This window comes from Erithacus rubecula (assembly GCF_903797595.1).
Source record: "Erithacus rubecula genome assembly, chromosome: 2".
Taxonomy (NCBI): Eukaryota; Metazoa; Chordata; class Aves; order Passeriformes; family Muscicapidae; genus Erithacus; species Erithacus rubecula.
Window position 1 is genome coordinate 30,035,022 of NC_136685.1, and position 20,805 is coordinate 30,055,826.

The 20,805-nt window shown below is 36.0% G+C and overlaps 1 protein-coding gene across 9 annotated transcripts in view; it reads left to right on the forward strand.

The window, feature by feature from the left end:
• Positions 1 to 20,805, forward strand: part of SENP6 (SUMO specific peptidase 6) — a 70,727-nt gene that overhangs the window by 11,391 nt on the left and 38,531 nt on the right. For 3 of the 9 annotated variants that reach the window (XM_079298981.1, XM_079298984.1, XM_079298982.1), the window contains exons 2-6: positions 6,612 to 6,705; positions 7,255 to 7,287; positions 12,730 to 12,791; positions 13,238 to 13,382; positions 18,341 to 18,442. In XM_079298981.1, coding sequence (XP_079155107.1) covers positions 6,612 to 6,705; positions 7,255 to 7,287; positions 12,730 to 12,791; positions 13,238 to 13,382; positions 18,341 to 18,442 — 436 coding nt within the window. Of the gene's footprint in view, positions 1 to 6,611; positions 6,706 to 7,254; positions 7,288 to 12,729; positions 12,795 to 13,237; positions 13,383 to 18,340; positions 18,443 to 20,805 lie in introns of all 9 variants that reach the window. The other 6 variants (XM_079298987.1, XM_079298985.1, XM_079298989.1 and 3 more) reach the window with 3 other exon arrangements.

Genomic DNA, 20,805 nt, shown 5'->3' on the forward strand with positions numbered 1-20,805 from the left:
AATGTCTGTACTTGATATCCATTACACTGGTATCATAGAACTTCACTATCGTGCTCTTTGCTTCATGTAATATCTCAGCTACTATCAGCTTATGATTACTGCCTGTTACTTGGAGGTACTTTTGACTATTATTTTTTTCCTCTGCAGCTAATTCAGGGAGTGGAAAGTTAAAGCATCTTTTAAGCACTAGATCTTTCAATCTATACCTATAAATATAGATTAGGTTACAATTCCATGGAAATTTCCATGGTATCTGTAGTATTTACAAGATTTTCAATTGCTGAATGGACCTTACCTCTGCTGTGCTCTCACAGCTGCACTGTGTTAGTGTGGTTGAACAGGAGGGGGGGAACTGATATGGTTGAAAAAATAACTTTTCCCCTCCCCTGCTGCTTGAGGGGTCCTTTTCAGAATTAGTTTCCTTCCCCAGCTTTTCTCTCAGTGCTGACATACGCAGGGTGCAGGACAGGAGCAAGAATCTGCAAGAATCTTGGGAAGGGTGAGGGGCCTGTAAATCAGCTCATGTAGTGCTGCTTCAGAATGTGAAAATGCAACCTCACTGTGGTTACACAGTTTATATAGTAGAGCTGATGGTATCAAAGCTGAAAGATAAAAAGCTGTTTTGCATAGAAGCCTGTCTGGAAGAATAATGAAGCAATGGGGAAAGTAAACCAAAAAAATATTTCTGTGTCAGAGTTTTATGAGTACTTGTATCCTCTTAACAATATATCTGATGACTCCAAATGAGCTACAGATTAGAAAGCTTAGAAGCATTCTTTTTCATTTATTTAAATATGAGTCTGCGTGAAGGCAATGATTCTGAGTACATTTAAATTAATTTACATTTTCTATGTGAGCACTGCAGTATCTGATAAGTTGCTTGCAGTTGTGATGGTGTAAGCATTTGTAAAATGAGGCTTACCAGCAGCTGGGGAAAAAGAATGTAAACTTCAAGACTTCCTGAAAAAGCATCTGGGTCCTGAACCAAACCTTTGTTTGATCTAGATTGTGTGTTTAGGACGGTTCTTGTACACACAGGAATAGATGAGATCTCAGCAGATGAAAGACTTACAAAGGTTTCTATGCATGCAATAGAAAACTTGAAGTCTCTGCTATTGTATTCTGAAGGGTGATGGGGAGTTATTCTGGCAAACTAGTGATACATATAGAAAGGTTACTTTCCTAGAAAAGTTGATCTTTGTCTTTGTGGACAGTAAATGCATTTGGCTTCTTTGGTGAGTTGATCTTAGAGAATCTTAAAATAGTTAGGTGTGGAAGTGATCTTAAAGAACATCTGGTTCCAACACCCTGTCTGTGGACAGGGATACCATTCACTAGATCAGGTTGCTCAGGGCCCCATCCAGCCTGGTCTTTGGGCAGTGGGGTATCCACAGGCTCTCTGGGCAACCTGTGCCAGTGCCTCACCACCCTCCCAGTGAAGTATTTCTTTGTAATACATCTAACCCAAACCTGCCCTCTTTCAGTTTTGAAACCAGTGCCTCTTGTCCTGTCACTGTCCATATAAAAATCCCTCTCACTCCTTTTCTAAGATACTTCAGGTACTGCAAGACTTCAGTAAGGTCTTTTTGAAGCCTTCTCTTTTCCATGCTGAACAATTGCAGCTCTCTCAGCCTGTCTTTGTAGGAGAGACACTCTCACCTCTGATCATCTTTGTAGTCCTCCTCTGGACCTGCTCCAACAGATCCATGTCTTTCTTGTGTTGAGGACTCAGCTCAGAACAGGATTCAGTACTCCAGCTGGGGGCTCACGAGGACAGAGTCACCTCCCTCACTTATGGGCCACTCAGCTTTCTAGGCAGCCCAGGATGCAATTGCCCTTCAGGCTACCAGGGAGCACTCATACCAACTCTTCATACATGAGAACATGCAAGTATTCTTCAGAGGGTTTATCTCAATGGCTTCTTCTCCCAGTCTGTACTCATGTCTGGGATTGCCCCAACTCAGGTGCAGCACCTTGCTCTTGGACTTGTTGAATTTCAAGGGAAAGCCCACTTCTCAAGTTTGTCCAGCTCCCCCTGGATGACATCGTCCTTCCGCTCAGCATGGTGTCATCTGCCAATTGCTGAGGGTGCACTTGATCTCAGCATGTCATTGATGAAGACATGGGAGAGCACCAGTCCCAAGAGTCAGGATAGACCTGAGGGACACCACTCATCACCAGCTACCTCTTGGACATAGAGACATTGGCTGTAGTTTGCTGGCTGCATCCCTCCAGCCGGTTCCTTACCCACTAAATAGTCCATCCGTGTCTTTCCAATTTGAAGATATGAACATCATGTGGAACCATGTTAAAGGCCTTATAGAACTGGAGGTAGATGGCATCTGTCAGTCTTCCCTTGTCAACCATTGATGTCATTCCATTATAGAAGGCCAGCAGATTGGTCAGGCATAATTTGCCCTTAGTTAAGGTATGCTGACTGCCTTGGATACCTTCTTGTCTTTTATGTGACTTAACCTATCTTCTATGAGGATCTGTTCCCAGGCACAGAGGTGAGGCCCTCTGATCCCCTGCATCTCCCCACTGCTACCAAAATCTTGCCACACAAACCCAATACAACATCACATACAAAACAATAAAGCAATGAGGATGTTTTTCTGGTGAGTTTTAGTATAGATTAGTATGGAATGATTTGCCTTAGAGCGTGAGGTACAAGACATGCAAAACACAAGTCTTACAAGCTCATGTCTTCTGCTGGACACTAACACTTTACTAAATACTGTATATACCACTTCTCATTTAGTGTTTTAGGCAGAATTTTAAAGAATTTTTTGCAACAGCAAAATTTTGCTCTTATTTCATGGATATTCACTATGAACTTTTTTCCTTCCATTTAGGAACTGTTTAGCAGTACTGTTGAATGACAGTAACTACTGCTGAAGGAGTTTGCAAAACAGTGTCTACACACAATAATTTAAAGATGTTGTTCTGCTTTGTGACATTCTTCTACAGGCATATTCTGCTTTCTAATCCAAAATGTGATAATTGTGTTTTACACAAAAAGACTGTATGGGGATTTTTAAAAGTCTGGCTTTAGAGTGTGGCTAATAATGACATAAATATCCTAATAAACCACTATTTTTTCAGGAATTTTTTTATTGGCTACTTAGAGATTACATATAATTGTTGTTTAAAAAACAAGAGTTGTTAAAAAAAACCAGCGAAATGTCAGCTATATCTGTGTAACTTGTCTAGTTAAATTCCAGGTACTTACTTGGGCTCAGAACTGATACCTTCCTTGGCATAAGAGCAGGGAATTAGTAGTGGGAGGAAAAATGAGAGTGAAATCTGCTCCAGCATGCTGCCTGTCTTGGACAGAGGTACAGCGATAACTTTCTATTGACACAACACCTTAGGGTTAGCTCTGCTTTTTTGAGTAGTTTTACCTCAAGGTATGGATGTGCTCTTCTAATTAAAGAGACCTTGAATAGTGCACAAAGTGAAAATTGCATCATAGGGTTTCGAAATTTAAATCTTAGTACAAAAGATTCAGCAGGTTAGGCTGTGTTAAAAATTACTTGTTATCCCCTTAAAAAATTTTAAAATCCTGTGTGGAATCAGATACCAAGTGGCTGTTCAGGTCAAGAAACTCAGGTGAACACTCTGGCTAACATGATGACATACTTCTAGATTTACATTTTTCATAGTACCGAGAGTGCTAGAGAGAGTAAAAATTGATCCAGAGTTGAATGAGCAGAGCTGGGATAAGACATTTTCCATGGATGGCTACAGTGATCAGTAGCAGTGGATGAGCTGTCCAATAAAGAAATGCTTAATTTAAAGGAGAATTACAGAAAATACTAAGAAACTTTTTGAAAAAGAAAGAAAATATGCAGCTGGAATGTAAAATACTTGTAGCCATCTTGGGAGTTATTTAAAGACATGGGAGGCTTACAGCATGCTTGCTACTTGTTAAAGCCTCCAAATGCTGGCCTGGCTAAACAGCAGAATAAGATATAATATCTGAAATCATAGTTCTTGAATTAGATCTTTTATCTCAGTAATGAAAATAGAGAATAATAAAAAAGCTGGTGGATTTAACCTGTAATTATAATGAGGTGGGGAAAAAATTGATTAGAAACTCCCAACTGGCATAAAAACTGTTGTTAAGTATTTCTTCAAACTCAACAGGAAAGTTGAGGAGTGTCAGGAGGATCAACACAGACAACCCAGTTGTAAAAGGTGTCTTTGGAGTATATAAGGTCATAGGTGAATTATGGAATTGCTTGTACTCACTTTGGCAACACTTAGAGAGCTCTCCATGCCAGAATGTTTCTTAATAAGGAATGTGACAGCGTGTACAACTCAAAATGAAGCATCAGTGGAAGAAATTGCAGTACATTGAGCAAACTGTGAACAAGGCAGCATGATCAAATGGCATTCATCCAAGTGCTGTAAGAGGAACTAGGGGATAAAGGAGCTAATGACTGCAGTGTGATGCTTGTGGTTAGTGTCATATTTCTGCTACAGGTAAGGAGGATATCTAGCATATCATCAGCAATTTAAAAAGGCAGTGGAGGTATCTGAGGAAATTTACATCAATGAGCTTTGTGATCATGCAACCTGAATTTATGGAAATTATAATGGAGACCAGAATTGATTTCATTGTTCCCTCTGTAAAGTCATTTATCAAAGGCTTTGGGAGAGGCTAAATTACCTCTGAATAAAATGGAAAATTTTGTAAGAAATAATTGTGAAGAGTTAGAAAGAGAGGGCAAAAAAGGTTTGTTTTGTTAATAGGAGTAACCAATTGAATTGCACAAGGATCTGTAACATTGGTGCACAGTTATTAGGAAAGGGGTATGCTAGCTAGGTGATCAAGCTTGTAGATACTTAAACTATACCTGGGTTAGTATAATTTTAAGAAATTTAGTATATTTTAAGAAAGTTGTAAATGCTCAGGTTTTGACTTATGTGGGTTGAAATCATACATGCAATTCTGTGTGGCTAAATGTCAAGTAATCAAAGTGGATGAAAAGTAAAAGAGCATTTTTGTAACAATTGACTCTAAAGTGCTTCTTAACCAATCATGAGTGAAAGATGGAATTATCTAGTACCTAAAGATCAATGCAATTCTTAGCAGTGAAAATAGCAAATCCAGTGTAAAGATTTACTAGTAAAGGAACAAAGAACAGAAGCAGCATTCTGCTTCTGTAGAAATTCATGGGATGTATGCATGTTGAGTATTCCTCGTAGTGTGTGTATCCTCATCTCAGAAGGGGTACCCTGGACTGGAAGAGGTTCAAAGAGATGATAGCATCAAGAGGGATTTAAAGGTGTGAAACAGCTTTCATGGGAATAAGAATTAAACTGACTCTGTTTTTCTCTTGTTCTGGCTGGAAAAGGAAGATCATGAAAGAACACAGGAATCTATGCAATCATGAGGGAATAGGGAAGGGTTACTTATTACTGTCTTCCAAAGTACATGGACTGGAGAAGTAGAGTACTAAGAGCAAAAGGTGCCAGATTGAATCAGAATCAACAAAAGGAGATACTCCTGTAATTAAGTTGAGGTACTTCCTGCTACAAGATGCTGTTGATTCTATAAAGCAGGCTTGATTAAAAAGCAAGCAGGGAGAATAAGAAGGTAGGAAAAGCTGTTAAACACAGAAATATGTGTTTAATGTATTCACCAGTGGTCCAGGAAGCCTGCAGTGGATGCAAGTAGTTGGAAGCAGGGGTTCAATATGCAGTAAATAGTTCTGTGTACATCGTTTATACTTTAGACATGTTGTTGGTTGTGATTTTCTTACTCTTTTCTATCACAGTGTAGTAGTTTCATTCATTATTTCTAAATGCATTTCAACAATGTAAAGAAAAATGTAGTAGAAATAAACACACTTAAGCTAAAATCAAAGTGGATGCATAGTTTGTCGTACAGAATTTATGTGAGACAGCTCTTAATTGCAGGATTCAGGGCCCACAGGGAATCTGTGCTTTAATGAGTCTCCATGCTTTAATGCTTTCTCCATGCTCTGAAACACCTTCACTTAAGAATACTCCATGCCATGATATTATATGAAAATCTCCATGAGAGTGGATATTGTAGAGAGATCTGAAATTTTATGTAGTATGACAGAAAGTTTTTACTTAGTTGATGCTAACACTGAAATTTCAATTTGCATCGTATGTTAATTCAGGTCAGCATCAGATGTGGAATTTGAAATCCAGCATATTATGTTGGAATTGTACTTGGGACAGTCAGAATTGTTGCTTTTATATGGAAAATTCAATATATGTTTGGTTATTAGTCATGTAAATAATACATTTTAGGGTCTCTGTGTGTGGCATATAGCTCATATCAGAGAAACTACCCTTAAAACAGCTGAAAACAGATATTACATTACCTCAGGTTATCATTTTTAATAGCTTACTAACTTACTGGTAATAAGATGTTGACAGTTACTTTTATTTATTTGGGAATAATAATCACCACTGCATTGATGGACTTACTGATCAAATGATAGTTAATCATTGTCATCAATAAAATAAATACTGGGGGAAAATACATACATCTGGTTTACTCCTCTAGTTTGTGTTGATTAATAACTCAGCTTGAAATCAAGACTTATCTTAACTTGTTCTCATTTCAGCTTTGGATAGATCACAGTCCAAGAGAGATGGAGGTTTTAAAAGTAATTGGAGCTTTGATCATGCAGAAGAAAGTGAAGGAGATGCAGAGAAAGAGTAAGGATGCTTTTATCTAGGCTATTGAAAATATAAATGTGTATTTATAATTAAATACTTATTTTTTGTAGTTTATTAATAAGAAACAATATATAATATCTTAAACTTTAAGTGATTAAGCAGTATGTCAACATGCAGAATAAGGAAGTTGATAGGTAGGGTATCCAACCAGCTTCAGTTTTTCCTTCCTTTAATGATTGAGCTACTCAGTACTTGATGGTTAAAGTACTTCAGTAGCTTTAGGCCTTCATCAAGTTAAACTGAGCTTAAAGATTTTAGGTTTTTCTTCTTTTGTGTTTATTTCACTGAATAGAGTTAAGGCTGTTTTTTTTTATTATAATTTAATAGTTTACTTGGTATGTGTGGATTTCGGCTAACACTGAAGTCCTGTGTGTATAGTTTGAATGCATACTTTGTCCTTGTGACGTTTTATTGTTACTACTATGTTTTCTCAATACTAATGTATTTATTTCCAAAATGACTATAGAATTGTTAAAAGAGTAAGTGTCATGCACAAAGAATTCATGTCAGTTTATTTGTTGTTCGTAGATATTCGGAGAGTAGGACTTGCAAAAAGAAAAGGTATGCTGTGATTCTCTAGTAAGAAGTCACTGAATCCTGTGTACAGGACACAGTACAAAAACATTTCACTTATGAATTTATATCATCTGTTATTCTGCCAAATACTATGCGTTGGAAGGTAGGTAGGACAGTAGACATAACCACATAGGCTGCAGCAGCAGGTTATGCTGTAATCTTAATAAAACATTAGGAAATGTGCAGTTTTAGTAATGAAAAAAATGGGTGCAGGAGTTCATTAAAGTGTGACATAAGCATTAAGAGCTCTTGTCAAAACAAATGTATTGGAAGTTAATAGCACTTTTTAAAGGGTTCACAAACTAAGGGCATTTTAATTTTATAAAATTAAGGTCGCGTTGTTCCTTAGCAACTTTACATCCATTCGTAGTGCACACAAATATATTGTAAGTATAAGGGCAGTACATACCATACAGTTACTATTTCCATTTTAGTTGCCTTCAGAAATAAGTCACATTTGAAAACATAGCAGCTTTTTTTCTATTAGTAGTTTACTCCTGTTTTCTGTCAGTCTCCAGCCGATACTGACTTAAGAACATAGAATGAAAAATGTATAGAGTAATGATCAAAAAAAAAGTTAGAAAAATTATAATGAAACATAATCTTTATGTAATTGTATGTGACTCTAAGATTGCATGTTTGGGTGATTTTTCATTCCTTTAAAATGCTCTCTACAATAAGTCGTTTTCCCATAGCTAGAATTGAATTTTTATTGCCTACGTAGATCATTTTTGATTTGCTTTTATATCTGTGAATTATACAGTATCTTGTTCTGAAGTATAGATAAGAGTAGTTGACAATTGATTTAAACTGGAGATCTTGTTTTCTTTACTTAGCCTTTCTCTGATACCATTTGAGGCAATTTCTTATTCCCTCCAAACACCCACATGTTTAAAGCTGCCCACATATTAACTTTTGGTAACACCTGGGTTTGTATATCTTAAAGACATAGCAAGCTTTTAGCATTTTGAAATTATTTGTATTTGTTTGCTTTTCTGATGCATTTTTATTTCATATAGCAAAATGTTAACAGAAGGGAATTTCTAGAAAACAAATAACAGTAAATATTTCTTCTTTTTTTTTTTTCTAAATTTCCTTTACCCTTAGTAGAATATTTCAAAGATTAGCACTTTAATTCATGTAATTGTTGCAGCAGAAAGCTTTGTGTCCCTCCCAGTATTTTGAGTGTATTATGCAGTAAGTAGGTATTTGCTATGGTGTGCTGGTACTGACTACAATGTTTGACTCTTACATGGTTTCTTTGTGGAGAGAGCTGTGAGTGTGAAGCAAGCAGCTGGATGCATCTCGTGCTGGTTGTGGAGGCACTGGTGTTACAGTGCCTGATTTTATTACAGCTTTTTGCCCACTTAATGGCAGCCACACAATAGGTTTGTTTTGAACTAGCCTAAGAATAACATCTCAGCACTTAAAGGAGTGACTGTATTCTTGTATTAGCCCATGAGACCTGTGCTAATGATGTTGATCATCACTGGATGCCTGCTTGGATGATGATTTCTTCAGTGAGATGAACACAAAGTATGTGTTAATGACCTCCTACCTCAGCAATTTTTAGAATAGGTAGATTATTTTAAAAGAAGGATGTCATTTAACTTACTTGGGAAGTAGGTGAGGTGAGTCATAATGGTTAAGATATCAAATAATGAACACAAAAAGGCTAAATTATATTTGTAAACTGAAGCAAGTTTGGAAAAATAATGATCACCCAACACTATATAAATTTATTAAACTGAGTTGATACTCAGCACGGAACAAGAGTTACACAAATTAAGAATGGGAATTAACAAATATCTTATCCAAAAGGAAATGCCTACAGATAATACTTAGTCCACTTAAGAGAATAGAAGTAACATTTTTGATGTTCTAAAAAATTTGATCTACTCAGGGTGGTAGCAAGTGGTGTGAGACTTTCCTTGCTTTGTGATTGGAGATCCCATAAGAGATCTACCTTTATGCAGAGCAGTAGAAAAAAAGATGAGTTGGTCAGCTGAGCACACTTAAACCCGTGTAGTTCTTCACAGGATAAATGGTGGAAATTATCTTGTGTAGGGGAAGATATGAAAGGATGGCAGACTTGAGCAAACATGGGTATAATAATTAATAGTTAATACAAGTTTACACATTTCTGGTGTTACAGATGATTCTCCTGAAGTGTCTTGGATAAATTATATTTACTTCCTTTGTAATATCTGTGTAAATGTTTTTGAAATATATCAGTATGCTCCACAGTGGTTTTATAAATGGATGGGCCCACATTTCTCTTGGCTGTCATACTGTTTTCTTAATAGTCTAGACTTCTGCCTTCCACTGAGATAACAGAAGCCTTATCAAAAACAAGGAATACAAATAAATGCGTTCAATTATTTGCACTACAGTGCCTTTACTTAACTACCATTTTCTTTCAAAAAGCTTTATTTTTTGCCACTTTCGTTTAGGGGGGGAATAAACCCCTTTTTTCCATGTATTGACAAATGGAAAAGCATTGTACTGTGTTATATATTTACACTGAGCTTTTTTCCACTGCTTATAAAGTTTGTATTACTTTGTCAAAAAACCCTGCCATAGTTATACAGATGTTTCATACTTCTTTTGTGAGCCTGTTAGTAGGTCACTGTAGCCTTTATATTGATCAAAACTTTTAAAACTAAGGCTGTTTTAAATGGAATGGCACTGTAAATGAGTTAATAATACTACTACTTCTCTTGTGCCTCTGATAGTGTGACTTCTTAGTGTGCTGCCTACCAGTATGTAATTTAAGACAAATAATGTACACAGTATGTTGTGAGGGCAAATACATCAACCTACTAGTTTTATATGTAATAGTTTTCAGAAAGAAATCCCAATTGTGTTTGAAATGTGACTGGATCAGTTGGTAGTTGATAGAAATATGCTTGCAGCTTATTAGAGGGTAACCTCAATGGTCAGCAGAAGTTTAAAGTCTGGGTTGCTTGTAGGTAGTAGTGTAAACATAGCCTGTTAATCTCAGCTGCCTGGCTAACTATTGCATAGTTCTTAGTGTTTTAAAACATCAAACAAATGGCAAGTGATTAGAGGTAAGCAAACAGATATTTTTGTTTTCTTCTTCAATGCCTACATTTGAATGTGTAATTATGAACTCCCCTTAGGAACTCTGTTTAGGTAAATTGCTATTTTTTCCCCTTAATATTAGTAAAGACTTAATATTCATTTGTAATAAAATTTTAAGGAATGTACTGAAAAGTTAGAAAATATGTTCCAATGTGAAAATAACCAGGAAACCCATGGTTCCCCAGTTAAAAATGATAGAGTGTGGAGACATCATCCCAGCAAGAAACTGAGGTTTCATTTAAGTGGGATGTTAGATATGTTACTGACTGGTATGTTGGGGGAGTGGTTCAGTGTTTATTTTAGGTTGGTTTTGGTTTTTTTCCTGCCTGTATAAATTGCATCATTGAAGCAGTCCACGAGAAGCATGTGATATGTGAGCAAATAGACATTGCTTGGTTGCTATGTATTCTGCTCTCTGAAAGAACAACCTTTCTGTTTCTGGTGCATATGCTTTCCATTCCTCAAGATACAAAAGTATTGGTTCATTTAAAACTTCTGATTTGCTAATACTGCTCTAGTCATGTTGTGTGATAAGAGTTACTCTTGTTCATTTTGATTTAAGCCTTGGCTTAGTGTTTTGGTTGTTTGAAATATGTTAACCTTTTCTTACCTCCCCCCTCAATTGCTCTTTGTCAAAATGGTTGCAGTATTGAAGCATGTTGAAATCCTAAAAGTATCACAACAGTACAAAGGTGTTTTGAAAATAGTTATAATTTTTGTATGACCTGGAGCTAAAGAACAAAAGTGATCTGGCTAGGGAAGCACCGTAGGCAAATTCCAGAGCTGCAGGTACTGTAGGTTGCTGCTTATGTCTATGCTGCAGGGTTTTGTTTATTTTATAGGATGTGGAGGCTTCATGAGCCTCCATTGAAAGGATGATTTTTTCTGAAATAGAATTTTTTAAAAATGTTGCAGGATGTAAAAAATTTAATATCCATGTGTATTCTGTACAGAAGTACAGCTGTACTCTTTTACCTCTGTTTGAAATTAGTGATGGATCTACTACACTGTTTGTTTTACCACTGAGTACCTAGAATTGTGGTGCTCTGTAAATGAAAGGAAAATACAACAGTGCCACTGGCTATATGTTCATTTACATGATTCTTCCCATTTCAAAATCAACTGTGTGCACAATCTTATCTCCTGAAGTTTCAGAGTCTGTAGATCTCACCCAACATTTTATTTTCTTTTTATTTGCTGTAAGGATATTTGTATTGCATAAGATGGAAGAATAAATTCTAACATGAAGGGAGATACTGTGCATGGAAAAAGTTGTTAAGAACTTGAATGGGGCACTGAGGGATTAGTTTATTTATATATGAAGAGCAAAAGTCACTGTGTATATTGCAAGCCAGCGTGTCAAACTGACACAGCTAAGAAATGTTTGTTTCTCTTGTGTAGCTCTTCCCCTTTAACACCTGGCATAACTACTTTTATTTTAAAGAACTTCTGCCTGAATGGTCTTGATTAAAACTTTTCAAACCATGCAGTTACAAGTTGGCTAGAAGTTGTGTTGTTTTGTTGTAGCCAATATAGTATTAATGAGAAGGGATTTTCTGCAGATTGCTTCTCCTGGAAGCAAGAACACATTAGACTAATCTAGCTGTTGTCACTATGAAATGTGTGATTGGGGTTTCAGTTTAAATACTTAAGATTACTTGAGGATAACTGCCTATTACTGAAAATAGTGTCTTAGAGTATCATGGAGTGGCTTTCATTTTTTTGGTATTCTTCCCGATTCTAATGGTTGGGGATTACAGATATTGAAAGTGCTAAAGAAACACATTTTAATAAGCAGCAGAACCAAACTGAATATGTTCTTTTTATGAAGACATACTTTGGTAATAATTGCTATGGGATAAAATGTAGTTACATTAAGTTCTTCTCCTAAAGCACTATGAAATTTGCAGTTTTAAACTACATACTTGAACATTGATGGGCATAAACAAAGATCATGTTTTATAGATTAATGAAGTTTTGGGCTCAATTTATGCAGAGAGTATAGAATCTTCTAATAGTGTCAGTAATATTGTTGTAACCATATTGAAGATTCAGTAGCATTGGCTGTTTTGAATTAATTATTTTAGTTTAACTTTTTGCAAAATAATTTGATGTACACTCTTGAGTTCAGGTTCATATAATGCATCTGGTCACTCTGTTGCTCATTTTATGTTCATATTGTTTTATGCATATTTATACAATGTGTATATAATGCATTTAAATATAGAGGGAAAGGGGAAAAAAAAGCCTTTTGCATTTAAAATGTTTTGTGGGTGCTCTGTTAGATTACAATGTATGTGCTTTTCTCTCCCACATGTCTAGCGAAGCAAATCTGCTCAGTTTAGATGACAGTGATGGACCTTGCAGTCCCAATGAAGAAAAAAAAGGTAAAGAATTGATTTATCTCATGCTGGAAATGTATCTTTAAGGCTTTTTAGGTTCTTAAACAGTATGGCACTGCCATGTGCAGTGTAAAGAAATTAAAGTTTCTGTTATGTTTTAGGAACATATGCTCAAGGTGTTTATCTGCCTACCCTTGAAGTTTTTGTTTCCTTCTTAATCTCTGTAGTATTCTGAAAAATACAAGCAAGAATAACTAATTCCAAGCTTAGACAATTATCATAAATACTGTACTAAATATAAAATACATGTTGTACTTTGGTTAGTAAGAAATTGTAGTATGGGTGTACATTTTCCCTGAAATTTGGTATAAAAGCAGTTTGAGAATGAAGCCAAAGTAATATTTATATTAATATTTTGCATTCATTTTTTCCTTCTAACTTCTACACAATCATACAGTTATTTTAACATACATGAATTCTGTTGTGACAGTCAATTCGTTGTCGACCTGGAGCTCTCGGCCCCAGCAGCGATGCCATAAAAGCATATGCAAGGCGAGGCAAAGCTGGAGGTTTCAAGCTTTTTAAAGGGAATGCAATCGGCCTCAACATGATGGGAAATAGCAAGAAACTGAGGTAATGCATTTAATTTGTGTTTCCTTGATCACTGAAATAAATCAATGCTCGAAAAACAGAACTTCCTAGTCCATTTATATTGTGTGCTGTGCATTTGAAGGAGCTATATTGTACTATGCCTCTTGAGTAAAGAGGGAAACCTAGATTGTTAGGGTCTTTCCTCTTACAGAATGTTTGACACCACATTAGTAAAGTACTAGAAGACTTTGTAGTGGATTTAGAGCGTTCACTGGCATATTTGTTAATGCCTTATCCCCTTTGCCTGCCTATGTTATTGTTCCCTCTATACAGTGATAGCAGGTAGGAAAATATTTTTTACATCCACATCCAGATTTGCTTCTTTCCATGATAGTAAATTGCCAGGTTAACGCAGGATGTTTTTTGTTTTCTTTTTTTATTGCAAGATACAATTTAATTTTGAATCCACTGACTTTTTTTAAAGGTTTCAGCAAGTAGCCATACTTGTATAGGATAGCTTGAGACTGTCACTTGTGTTTAGAGCTGGCAGGAGCAGTTTTTAAGCATTCAGTGTTGTATTTGCTTGTTACTACTGTCTCTAGCTTGTAAGAGACTGATTTCTTTATTTAGTTTAGAATAAAAAGGTGTTATGGTCACATGACTTTCAGGGAGTGTTTCATATTGTTGGAGTGCACTCAGTGTGATAACCTTTGCAGGAAGGAAAAGTTCGTAAGATGCCCAACTATAGATGGGCCAGTTGTCAAATATCCAATGTATATGTAGCTACATGAGGGATGTCCTTGTCTTCATTTTTGGTGGTTATGACCATCTGGAAGTTAAACTCCAAATAAGGCACCTCTCTTCTTGCCCCCTCCAGTAAGAGAGGGAGAAAGGCAGAGACTGTGGGTTGAGATAACCATTTACTGAAAGCAAACAGCGGTGGAGTAAGAAATGAACACTGGCAGCAGCAGTACTAATAACAGAAGCATACAAAAGTAAAGGAAGATGTGTTTGCCACTTTAACTCAGTTCCATGTGGCCAGTGGGAGAAAGACAAGGTGGTGGGCACTCCCCACAGCTGGCTCTCCCCATCCCCAAGCCCGAGAAAATGGAAAACAATGACAGACAAAACCCTGGAAGTGAGATCTTCTTTGTTGTGCTGCACCACTGCTCCACTGCACCAGGTTTGGATTCAGGCTCAGTCCTGCTGCTGCTTTGGACCACTCTGCTGGGTTCAGTTCCATATGGCTCTTGTGTGCTGTAAGCACTGTTAGTGGGACCATCTTACCATAGTCATTTGAAAAAATAAATCCTTGAAGTTCTGTGTGATATATATTCTTTCCTGCTATTCTGGTCTTCATGCTTGATGTCTTAAGATAAACTACTGGATTGTTATGTGAAACTTAAATGAACGTGAATCTGTCAAGGCTCCTTTGCTCTCTTTTATTATTGAAGAAACCTGTGTATCTACAGTATACTTGTTCTTTGTTTTGAGTACATCTTTAAAATAAAATTCCTCTAATTCTCAGGTAGCTAGAATTTTCCTTTGTCTGGCTGTGGAATTTGTAGTGAAATCCAACCTTACCATGTAGCTTTTTTTGTTAAAGTGGTCATACATGGCTGTACATGTAGGTTTATACATATTGTACAGGTATGTTTTTATTAAGTTCCAGAAGTGTATGCAGTTTTTGTTTTAAGTTAAATAGTTACTGAGGTTTTTTTAGATGGTCTAAGCATGTAGTTCAGACATTCTGTTACCTGGATTGGAACTACCTTCTATTGACAAATAATACAATATAAACCTATGACCAAGTAGGATTTATAAAATTAACCTAAAAAAGTAAAGTCTTTTGCATGTAAATGGGCACCTACTTCTTGTCTAGTACTGAGCTGCATACTGAATTTGAATGAAAAATCTAAGCATCCACCCTCTTCTTAATAAACTGCCATTAATGAAGGACTGTTGTGAATAATGGATGTATAAGCCACTGTGACTGCTTCTAACATTTTGGTCTGCATTTTGTGGTTATGCTCCAAGTAGTTACTCAGTTTAATAACTTCATTGGGATATTGTTGTACCTTTCATAATGTGTATCAGTAAAGGTTTGGGATCTAGTCATTTTACTGATGATTGCTGGTTTATTCACTTTGATGTGCGGAATGGAAGGTGCTTAATAGTTTCTCTTTCAATATTTAGACTTTTCACCTAGGGAAGATTCTGAAAGTCGATAATGCAGTTAAGCTGCTGGATTAAATATAAGAAGATCAGATACTTGATATTCTTCGTCTGTTCATGGTGATTCTTACCACAATGTTGTAGTCTTTTTTTCCATCTTCTCTGCCTCTGTACTAAAAATTTCAGATCAATGGGGCTTGACTCAAATGAATATTATTCTGGTATAATAGTCCCTAAAATTCAGAGAATAAGAGACAGAAGGAAGGGAAATGCAAGGACAGTGAGAAGAAATATTTGCTGTACTTGTCAGAGGAATTTAAATCAAGCAAAAGGCTATGATCTGTTCCTTGGTTAAGCAAATCCAGTATCAAACTCTTAACCTAATTAGTTTTGGTTGTATTTTTTTAATCGTGAGGCCTTTAAATAGCTTTATTTTTGCTAGCTTTGAATAACTTTTATTAAGGCCTTTTAGATTTTCTTTGATAATGTTTTGTTAAAATCGTTATTTGATGAACAGCAGAATTAATGTCATTTGTAACTGTATGTTTTTGAAATGTTGTTCTTTCTTTGCTTCCATCCATTGCCCAGTGCAAGATTTTTTTTGTTTTTTTTCTCTTAAGGTGTTAAGAATTTAGTAGGATCAGCTGATAGCACGTAATAGTAAAACCTTATTTTTGTCAAAGCCTAGGCTTCAAATCATTCTGTGGTTTCTGAGCTAACCTTAATGAAGCATTTATTGTTAAAATACTGTAAGTTCTTTTTAGAACATTTGTTCTTTCAAGGAACTTTCTGACCATTACATTACCCTGCTTTTTAGTGTGTTGTATTAATTTTCAAGAAATTGCGCTGAAACTTGCAAATTCAGATTACAGTTCTGAAGTGCCTGTTTTGCACCTCACTAGGTCTTTGTATTTTCTGGTGTTTCTGTCTGTGTTGGGTATGTTCCATTCAGAGAACAAGATTATAGAGCAGATTGTGTTTTACAGCTGTCCTAGTTGGAAACATATCTGACACCATATGAACCTTTTAAGTGTGCCATCTAGAACAGTCTGCTTTGACTCAAATCTGATCCCTGAGCAGTCTGATACTCTATTCCAGCACCTACTGGAGTTTTCACTACATGAGTGTGAGGCAAAAAGCAAAAGTGCTGCTTAACCGTTTTCTTCTGCTGTGGGGGCGCAAGACAGGGTTTCATAATCATGATAGTTTGGCAAATGTCAGATCCAACAAACATAATGGTAAAACAGGAGATACATAGGCTTGATTGCTTGTTTGAAGTCCTTAGGTCTTAAGCATTTGAGAAGGCATTTCTGCACTCTACTTCTGGTTTTTTTTTCTAGTATGTTTTTCAAAGACATGAAATGGGAAGCCAGAGAGGATTTGAGACATTCTAAAGTATTGAGGGCAAGTAGCTGTCAGCTTTTTATTTCTGAGGTAGCACATTAGACAGAGATTTGACTGTAGATTGATCTGGATGGTGACTGATCTTGAAGTTGAATAGCCTTGACTTAGAAGTGAGATGAGTGTGTTTACTTTCAGGAGGTTAGTGTTTGCATGGATGCTATTAGTTTTCAAGATGTTGGACTGTAAACTCAGATGGTTTATAATGTTTTTAAATTTCATATTTTAGAAAAGAGAATTTAACCCTTTGGGTTTGTTAAGTCTTGTTCTGTTGTTTATGGTTATATTAGGGACAGTCAGAAATGCTCTGAAAGCTTGTAATCTTGACTTAAGGCTACCAAAAGGGTTTGTAATGCTGAACTGAAAATTAAAAAGCAAACTAACAGTTTACTGATTTTCTTCTTTTGGGGGAATGTAATGAAGGGATTAGGAATTGGTTGTGAACTTCTTTTGAATTGTGGTACTTCGGGTTTCTTTTCATTGTTCATAACAGGACATATTGCAAGATAATATTTCTGAGAAACGGTATTATTCAGAATGCTCTTTCACACCATTTTGTCTAGTGCAATTAAAATTTCCAAGCAATTTGAAAAGCACAATTTAAGCACTGTATTTCTGTAATTTGAAACAGTTTGTGTCATCAGCATGCTGTCTGTTAAAAGTTCTGTGATTTTTGAACATTTCAAGCATAGTATTGTGTGTCCTGTCACAGCAGTGTGCAAGATAATTCTTAGGGTTTAATGATCTCTGAAGGAGCACTGTATTATTGGTCTACTGTATCTTAATGTCAGCTTTTACTAGAGAGGGTAATGATAAGAAATCTTCTCTTCATAATCGCTGATTTTACATAATAATGAGATACAAGTCAAAAGGTGACAAAGGAAGAAACCCAAGAAATGGTAAGATATACTGGTGAATAAGAGTCCTGTTGAGATATGAGTACCTGAGAATTGTTCATTTATTCTTTTTGAAATGTGTTGATTTTTTTAGTTACAAGTCATCTTGCATCCACAAATTTGCTGTGTTTATTTTTTTTAATGAAGGATATCCCTGAATTCAGCCTGTTCACATTTTGCCCCTTAAGTCATACTTAAAAAGGTAATATTATACCTTAATAAAATGAGAGATGAAAGTATAAAAATAGTTATAAATGGTTACAATTTAAATAGGCAGTACAGGGTTGAGTAAAAAAAAAATCTTTATCTTTTCTTCCAGGAAAAAAAATTGTATATATTCTTATTATGTCCATTTTATTATAAGGCTAAATGTTTTTATGCCTGTAAAAAGACCCTAATAATGTGTATTATTAGTTCAGAAATACTTTAATTCTTGATATTGTGTAAAATTTGGACACCACATGTTTTACCTAAGACTGTTGAAACACACCAGAGTGTTTTCTTAAGCATTTTTCTGTATGTTTGCAGTGAAAATGCTCAGAATATATCTGGCCCTGTTACTGTGGTACACGGCAGACGCTTTCACCATGCACACGCACAAACAACCGTAGTAAAAACAGCAGCCCAAAGGTAAGACTAATCACATTTGTTTCTCCAGATGTTTCAATTGTAAAAATCCTCTCTGGTTTTGTATGCATTGGTTTTCCTTATGCTATGAAGTGTTTTAAGAAAGTGTAAGTAATCATATGGGTGCATTCTTGATTATGAGCTTTGATCTTAATTACTAAAGGTTCATAAAAACATTTAGGAATTATTGTCATATAATACTAGAATTTAGTAATTTTGAAGAACACTGGCAGGTAGTAGGAAATCACCTGCTAATATAAATATTTTGAGAAAATACTTTGAAATACACAAACATGGTTTGCAGTAGAAATTCACATAACTGACAACATGATCAGCAAATCACTAAGTCACAGCAACTCCAGCTTGTGTAAGACCCATGTAAATATTAAATTATCGATCTGAAGATTGTATATGGTCTGTAAATATAGTGTAAAATATATAAATTGGAACATCTAACAGAAGCAAGGTTTTGCATCTATGTAAATGATTTTTAGAAAGGATGAATGGAAACCAGGGTATCTTACTGATACTGAATTGAACTTCATTGGTTTGAAACTGAAACCCTACCAGATTCTGTAAATTGCAGAGTTGGTTCTAGGTGTTTTTTACACCCAGTGTGTTTCACAAATATATGAGATAGCAGCAGATTTAAGGAATTTTCTTTCAAAGTTTATCCATTCAGAGCTCTTTTTGTTTATTAATTCTGTGGATTTCTACCATACCTCATGAGAGCTTTATCCTGTCTACATTTTGTAATTTATCTTCTCTGCCACCTTTTTTCTTCTCTGTTTTTTAGTATAGATTTTTTAGGGTGGTAGGATCATATACAGGCATTATCCTTTTTTTTTTTCATCCTACTTCCCTCAGTTAGATTTGCTGACTTTGCTGAAAAGAAAGCTCATATACTCATGTGAATGAATGATGTGATCCTAACATGTATTAATCTGGCATTGGATAAACAGACTGAAAAAGGAATTCTGCAGTCACAAAATAAGACACTTATAGAACAGTTTGGGTTCAAAGGGACTTTAAAAGCCAACTGGTCCAACCCCCTGCCACAATCAGGGCTATCTTCAAGTAGATGAGATTGTTCAGAGCCCCATGCCACCTGACCTTGAATGTTTGCTGGGGTGGGGCAGCACTTCTCCAGGCAGCTTGTTTCAGTGTCTCATCTCCTCATTGTAAAACACTTCTCTTGTATTAGTCTGAATCCACCCTTGTCCTATTGCAGCAGGCCCTGCTAAACTGTTTGTACCCATCTGTCTTTTAGGCCCTCTTAAAGTACTGAAGGCCACAACAAGGTCTCCCTAGAGCCTTCAGTTCTCCAGGCTGAACAGCCCCCACTCTTGGAGCCTTTCCTCACAGGAGAGTTGCTGTCTTATCTTGTCCTTGAGGACTTAGGCTGTTGCTCCTTTCTGTTTCCAACAGTACTATAATCTGTAAATGGTATATAGGTACATATATAGTATATAGGATGGAGACTTCCTTCCCCTTAGTAATAGCAGATACAGTCGTAGATATCTCTTTCAATTCTTTACATTTCTTGTCATCAGTGCAAGGCTGAGGGCTAAAAAGGATTGGCAGGTTTTGCCTTGAGTTAAGCTGAAAGATGGGGTTTATGTTATCATCAGTTTTGGCCGAATCAGCTTTTTTATGAATATTCTTTTTCTGAATCAGCTTTTTTATGAATGTTCTTTTTCTTGCATGAAGTCCTTTTTAGAATATTTTTGTTCAGTGTTGCATTGAGGAAAATGTGAGTCATCTCTAAGCATTCACACTCTTACCTTTCTGGTTGGTTTTGTTTGTGTATGTTTGTTTGCTTTTGTTTATTTGTGGGGGTCTTTTTGGGAGGAGTTGTTTATTTGTGGGGTTTTTTTGTAATTCTGAAGGATAAAATTTTGATATGCAGTGCTAGTGAAAATTATTTGAATTGAGCAAAATCATGCAAGACTGCCCTGAATATTGACTTAATAGTACTTCAGTACTTGATTGAGCTTTGCTGTGAAATGGTTCTTCAGACAGCCAGTCAAAATGGATTCATCTTACAAAGTTCAGTGCCATAGGTTTTTTCAACCTGCTCCAGAGACTCTTAATCTTCAGGGGGTATTAGGTTTGCCTGCATGCCTTTCTTGCCTGTGGGACTTATTTCTTTATAAGCCTACAATGTAACGTGAAGAAAAAAAGAAAGTAACATGCAGAGACAAAACTAATGCATAACATAGACAAGCTGAATATTGTGTGAAGTAATTGGATAGTAGTCATCTTGAGTGTTCTAAATGTGTTTTCTTTTAGGGTTATTATTGTAGTTCATTTACATTAGCAACAGACAATTAACTCTTGTGCTAGGAATATTTTTAGAACTTTAA